Consider the following 6576-nt stretch of genomic DNA (forward strand, 5'->3'; position numbering starts at 1 on the left):
TCGCCTCCCAAAACAGCGTGGGAGTACTGCTATCATAGTACCTGTGGGTGGTCATAAAAGCTGTGTGATGTTGCCTGCTATACAAATAAATGTTGCTCATGCCTTGATGAATGAACTCGTGCCAAATGTCGATCCTGCCGAGGGGGCAACTGCAGTAGTCCCTTCGAAATATCCACTTGAAGATGTGCTTTCTGTGCACCCTTTGTTGCCATAAATGCATACGCCTGGCTTGTCCTTTCGATTTGTTCCAACCTTCACTACTCATATCGTCTCCTGAGTATTTCATCATGAGGGCCGATATAGTCTACCGCTTTCCGGTTAATCCCGGTTTAAATTGCCCACGTCCTCTCTAGCCAGCTTTTGGCATCTTTCCTTAAGGTGAGGACAGTCCACTTGCTGCCAACATGTGTCCCATCTCCTATCTTGGTTGTCAATACTATAGTTTGCCAAGTAATCAGCTAGCCCATTTGCCTTACGCCTGACTGATTGAAAGACTAAACCTTTCATTTCGCCGATTAATTTTGCAATGTTCTCCGTCACCTTGGTGAGCCTCCAGTGTCTCGTCGCTTTGCATGCCTGAGTGCCTCCCTGAATTCTCTTTGCGACTGAGATAACCAGGGATGAGTCGCCTTCTACCACTGCATTGCCTGTCGATAGATTCCTTAGAATTTTCAATCCTTGTTCTAACGCCGTGAACTCCATCTCATTGTTCGTGCCTTCCCCCAACTCTTTGCAGTAAATATGCACAATTTCTCCATTCTGGTCTCTGATAACACCTCCAATGCCAGATTTCCCGGGGTTGCCTCTAGAGGCACCATCAAAATTCAGCTTCAAACCACCCGCAGGCGGACAAGTCCATCTATCGGCCTCCGAGTTTGGTTGTTGCTGGTGTCTCGGCGCTGCGAAGATGTGGTTGATTTCCAGTTGAAAGCACTTCAAGATTTGTAAGTCTCGATTCGAAGGCTTTTCGTTGGGATCTGTCTTGCACTTTGTCTGAATCAATTCTTTAATATTTGTAAGAATGGTTGCTTTTGAATGCTCAATGCTCCTGTTTTCATCCTGAAACACCCTCCTATTGCGCTCTTTCCATATTGTCCACAGTACAAAGCCTGGCATGGCTTTCCATATACTATTGACTCTCTGGTTTTTGGAAAAATTAATTTGCCAGTTTAAAATCGTGTTTTGGATGGACTCTCAGTCCCGATCTGATTTCCGCATGATTCCCTCCATCCAGTTCCATAGATGGTTTTCCCAGTCACACGAGTTAAATAGGTGGTTTATGGTTTCTTCATCACCTGAACACATCGGGCATCTGGAAGGCCCTGCGAACCCTTTTCTTCGTAGCTTGTCCCATGTCAGGGTTTTGTTCCGCATTAGTAGCCATAAAAAGGTCTTAATTTTCGGCCAAAATAAGTTGTCCCACACTTTATTGCACCAGGGCGTTGCTTCCTCCTGTCCTACCTTTACTAACAGTTCCCTCACTTCTTTCAAAGAGAAAGTCCCATTACCTATCATACCCCATCTGAGCTGATCCTCTTCCTCTGTTTTCCTTATCCTTCTCTTACAAATCTGACTATTGAGTTTTTTTATGCTTTCATCTCCCTCAATGTTGTTATCAGTGGTTAGGTGTGTCCATTCTCTCCAATTTGCATCTCTGCTGCTGAAGTCCCAGTAATGGCAGACTCTGCTTCTGCCTTCAAGCTGGCTGAACTGTTTGAGATGTGCTAACTCTGGGGTTTCTAGTTTGGGGATTTGGTGCCATGCATCTTCCCAAAACAGGGCTAGCCTACCATTGCGTATTTCCCAAAAGCTATTTTCCTGTACTAGGTTGCGGTTGTGTCTTGCAAGATTCCATATGGGTGAGCCCTCTGGAACCTCCTACAATCTTATGAGATCCTGATGATTGTAGTTAGGTAGGTACTTGTGTTTCCAATGTCTGGCCCATGGCAGATTGTGCTCTTTAATCCATATCCACCATAGCTTTGCTCCACAGGCTATGTTGGTTACCACCGGATCCACAAGATTTAGTCCCCCCAAATATTTCGGGTTGCATAATTTGCTCCAGGCTACTAACGCCCATTTTCTCTTGTCCCCATTCCCACTCCATAAAAAGGATCTCTGTATCGCTCTGATTTGTTGAAGAATCCCTTTGGGGGCCGGTAGCATGGATAATAAGTATTGCGGTATGGCCTGTAACATAGCCTTTGTAAGGATTAATCTTCCTGCAAAGTTAAGCGCCCTGTGTGTCCAATGTTTGCATCTGTTTTCCATATTGGCTATGATCTTTTCCCAGTGCACTTTCTTCCATGGTCTCAGAGTAAGGGGAGCTCCTAAATATCTCGAAGGTAAACTGCCTATTCGAAAGCCTAGAAGATGAGAGAGGTGAGCTTGAATAGCACGATGAGTGTTGAAAAAGAAGATCGTAGATTTGGAGAAGTTGATTTCCATCCCTGAGGCTCTGCTAAAGAGATCTAAGATGTCCTTGAATGCCAAGGACTCTTTCACTATGGGGCTGCCATGTAACATAGTGTCGTCCACGAACTGTTGATGAGTAGTAGCACGGATAGTTGGGATTGGTTGAAGACCTTTAATTGCCCCTTCAACTTTCTTCTTGGCTATAGTTCTGCTGAGACCCTCCATGAGGATAACGAATAGGAAAGGGGATAAAGGATCGCCCTGTCTTATTCCTCGCGAAGGTGAGAATGGTTCAGATGGGGTCTCATTGACTAAGATCGAGAACCTCGCAGATTTGATGAGGGCTAAGACCCAATTAACCCAATGCCCGTTGAAACCAAAAGCATTCAAAATTGCTTCGAGGTATTTCCAGCTCACTTTGTCATAAGCTTTTGATAAATCCAGTTGCATTAGCATCCCTGCTTTTTTCCCCGAATGTAGAGTGTGGATCATCTCTTGAGCAAAGATAATGTTGTCTAATATGTGCCTTCCCTATACATAACCCGATTGCTCTTCCGAGATGATCCCCGGGAGAATGGGCTTAAGCCTATTGGCAATAACTTTTGAAATTATTTTATATATAACATTAAAAAGAGCAATAGGCCTGAAATTTTCAGGTGTATTAGCTTCCTCTACCTTTGGAATTAGTGCTATGAAGGTCGAATTAATGGATTTGAGAATGGTTCCAGAACGCCTGGAGTCCTCTACGACCTCCCAGATATCCTGCTTCACAATGTTCCAGCAGGCCTTGTAAAAATTGATTGTGAACCCGTCTGGCCCAGGGGCTTTATCGTTTGGCATGCTTCTTACAGCTTCCTCTACCTCTTCCAAAGTGATTTCCCTATTCAGGGCCCAGTTTTGCTCAGAGGTTACAACTTTAGGAATGGATTTTAGAAGTTCCCTAATGGCTTCTCCTCTGTTTGACTGCGGTTCCTGTGCTATGGATCTGAAGTGAGCTGTGAGCAACTCTGATATGTCATGGTGGTTCTTAACTGACTCCCCGTTTTCATTTCTCATCTCAAGAATTTTGTTTGAACTTCTGTAATCTAGAGCAGATCTGTGAAAAAATTTAGTATTCTTCTCTCCCTCCTTTAGCCACTGAATCCTTGATTTTTTCCTCCATAAGATTTCCTCTTGCCTACATTGACTATGCCATTGTTGATTTCGATGGATTCCTCACTGCTTTGTCCTGTTGCCCATTCTCTGTGATTTTGTTCCAGCTGATTTTCTATAGAGGTTTTTTCCTTGAAAATGTCCCCAAAAACTGTTCTATTCCACTCTTTTATCTTATCCTTTGTAAGTCTTAATTTCTTCTGCAAATTGAACATCTTAGAGCCTTCGCCCTCCAAATCATCTGACCACCATTTTTCAACCATCTGAAGCAAGCTAGGATGATCCAACCAAAAATTTTCAAATATAAAGGGTTTATTCCTTGGTGTGCCATGAACATCCGCTATAAGCGATATTGGCCAGTGGTCCGACCCTCCACTGGGAAGGATATCTGACTCTACAAGGATACCATCCATTAAGATGCTCTCAGAAACCAAAAACCTGTCCAAGTGAGAGGCTATCATTCTATCCCCCCCTCTTCTATTGTTCCAAGTGAAATTGCCACTCTTGGTGTGAATGTCAACTAATTTAGCATTCTCAATGAAACTAATGAAATACTCTGCATCCCTATTGAGTTTCCTAAGACCCCCTTTCTTCTCTAGAAGGGTTGTTATCATATTGAAATCACCCCCCAAAATACATTTGGACATTGGGTGCCTGCTAATAAGCCTATTTAAAGAATTCAGGAAACTGATTTTGTCCTCTATCTTCTGAGGTCCATATACATTTACACATAAAAAAGATTCAGAATTACCTGTGGGTTGAGCTTCCACAGCGATGAAGTGCTTGTTCGCTTCTGCAGATAATATTTGAAGTGCTCTTGTGTCCCATAGGGTTGCCAGTCCTCCTTCTCTGCCCTGACTTTCAACTTCTAGATAATTCATGTGCCTACCTATCTTCTTGGTTAACCTTGTCATGTTGGATCCACTGCATTTTGTTTCTTGTAATAACATGATTTCCGGTCTATATTTCTGGAATTTGCGTTTCAGCATTTTGTGCTTTGCTTGGCTGTTTAGTCCTCTTCCATTCCAAGAAATGATCTTCATGATAAACTTAAGGGGTTATTGGAAGGACGGGAAGGCACTAAGAGCCTTCATTTTTCCTGAGTTGATCATTATCATACCGAGCTCCTGCAGAACTTCATTGCTTGTCTTTCTGCCCCTTTTCTTCTTTTGTCGCGAGCTTGAAGAGTTCCAAAGAAGACTCTTCGGGTGGAGACTATTACCGCTTGCTATGCCTAGCTTTCTATGTTGTCTTTCTAGAGCTGCTTTCTGTCTTGCTGTAAACAGATCACTGATTTTTTTTATTTCTTCTTCTACTACCGTTTCTATGCCCTGATTTTTCCAATTCTCCACTATGGTCGGTAGATTCATCCCTTCCCGGGCTAAAACTTCCTCCAACTCCATGTCCTCGCTTCCTCCATCACTTGTCATCATGTCTGTGTCCTCCTTCGGGTCTTCTGGTAGCTCCCCCATTTGGACTTCGTTGTTGTTGTTGTTCTCTTCCTCTTCTCTCCTGGTTCATTCCTCCTTGTCTCTTGGCTCCTTAACAGATGCTTTGGATTTCTGTGATTCCTCTGAGTCTGTCTCCAGATCCAAGATCTCAAAAGTGTTGTTGTTGTTGTTTCTTTCTATTCCTGTTCTATGAGCCCTTCTTCTGTTGGCTCTCTGCCTTGACTTCGGGGTTATAAAGTTATCTTTGCCTTTGTTTGTTGGTTCTGTTTTAGTGTCCTCCTCCTTCTTGTTCATAGGGCATTCCCTTATGAGATGTCTGTGTTCATGACATTTCCGGCAGCGAAACGGGATCTGCTCATAGTCTATTGCCTGAAAGTAATCCTCATCTATGTATTCGAGCCATAATCCCTCGTACAAAGCCCCTGATACATACATCTCCACGCATATTCTTGTGTAGGAAGTGTATTTCTTCTGCAATGTTGCCTCTGAGGCTTTAACAAAAGTCCCCAACTGGTCTCCAATCTGCCTTAGAGCATTCAAACCCCAATAGTCTATTGGGAGAGAAAACAAGCGAATCCACACTGGAACCTGAGTAAAGGGTTCCTTCTCCGGAACAAAGTTCAGTTTCCATGGTCGTATGTATAAACGAGCTAAGGCCATGAAATAGGGGCCTCCGTCGAAGATCCTGTCCTTGTCTTCCAGGTTAGTGAACACAACTATAAAGAAACCTTTGGCTCCCAAATGCAGTTTGACATCTCCTCTAGGCTTCCAATGCTGTCTAATCCACTGACACAAGGTTCTTTCAGTTGGCCACATTCCCATGAACTTACAAATGACTGCATGTTCTGTCATGTGCTCTCTGTAGGCTTGTATTTTTGGATCCGTTATTACAACTCTAAGACTGTCAGCTTTCCTTGGTTTACAGATACCGTTTGTTGTTGAGTCTTTGTTGGGGTTCGAGGTTGTGTCCCCTTCCTCCTCTTTGTTCACCCACCTGCTGTCCGTGGGCTCCCCGTTTGCTCCTTGTCATTTTACCCTGTTTCCTGTCAGATTTTGTCCTGAAGCGTTTCTGGCTTCATTGTCTTCCCGACCCTCATCTTCTTGGCCTTTGTTTATTGTATTACTGTTTGGTTCATTTTCTTCCACCGGTGTTTTCTCCTTGTTTTTCCCGCCGCTCTGCTTGAGCCTGTCATTCCCGGGGATTCTGACTCCCTCCTTTGCTTGTTGTTTTTGTTTCTACATGATTACTTGTTTATAGGTGGGGGTCCCAATGGACCCCTCTGCACCCATCTGGACAGTCAGCCTTTGTCCCCTTCTTAACAGTGCTGCTATCCGTGATCTGTTCACTTCCAGTTCTGGAACTGTAGCAGTTACTCAGAAACCCTCGTTTCTACCATCGCTGCTCCTCCTCCGATAAGTTTCCATAAATTAAATTCATTAGATCACTCCCATTTTCGATAATCTGTCAACCTTTGAATTTAATTCCCTGTGAATGTGATTAAATGATATAACCCTAAATATTCTAATAAGCTCCACAATTCTAATCATCCTTTGATGC

At 43.5% G+C, this 6576-nt stretch overlaps 2 protein-coding genes across 2 annotated transcripts; both read right to left on the reverse strand.

Moving 5' to 3' along the window:
- Positions 1 to 318: 318 nt before the first annotated feature.
- On the reverse strand, positions 319 to 1116 carry LOC149156109 (uncharacterized). The gene has a single exon (XM_089444643.1). It carries the CDS (start codon positions 1114 to 1116, stop codon positions 319 to 321), a length of 798 nt encoding a protein of 265 aa, XP_089300769.1.
- A 2429-nt stretch (positions 1117 to 3545) lies between these two features.
- On the reverse strand, positions 3546 to 4448 carry LOC149156110 (uncharacterized). Its single transcript, XM_089444644.1, has one exon. It carries the CDS (start codon positions 4446 to 4448, stop codon positions 3546 to 3548), a length of 903 nt encoding a protein of 300 aa, XP_089300770.1.
- Positions 4449 to 6576: the final 2128 nt, after the last annotated feature.

Source organism: Pinus tabuliformis, chromosome 9, assembly GCF_031772625.1.
Source record: "Pinus tabuliformis cultivar Carrire ecotype Pingquan chromosome 9, CPIR1, whole genome shotgun sequence".
Taxonomy (NCBI): Eukaryota; Viridiplantae; Streptophyta; class Pinopsida; order Pinales; family Pinaceae; genus Pinus; species Pinus tabuliformis.

What these genes read in the sequence shown, in the direction of transcription:
- LOC149156109 (XM_089444643.1), bottom strand. Translation starts at nt 1,116, where the DNA reads ATGCCAGGCTTTGTACTGTGGACAATATGGAAAGAGCGCAATAGGAGG.
- LOC149156110 (XM_089444644.1), bottom strand. Translation starts at nt 4,448, where the DNA reads ATGAATTATCTAGAAGTTGAAAGTCAGGGCAGAGAAGGAGGACTGGCA.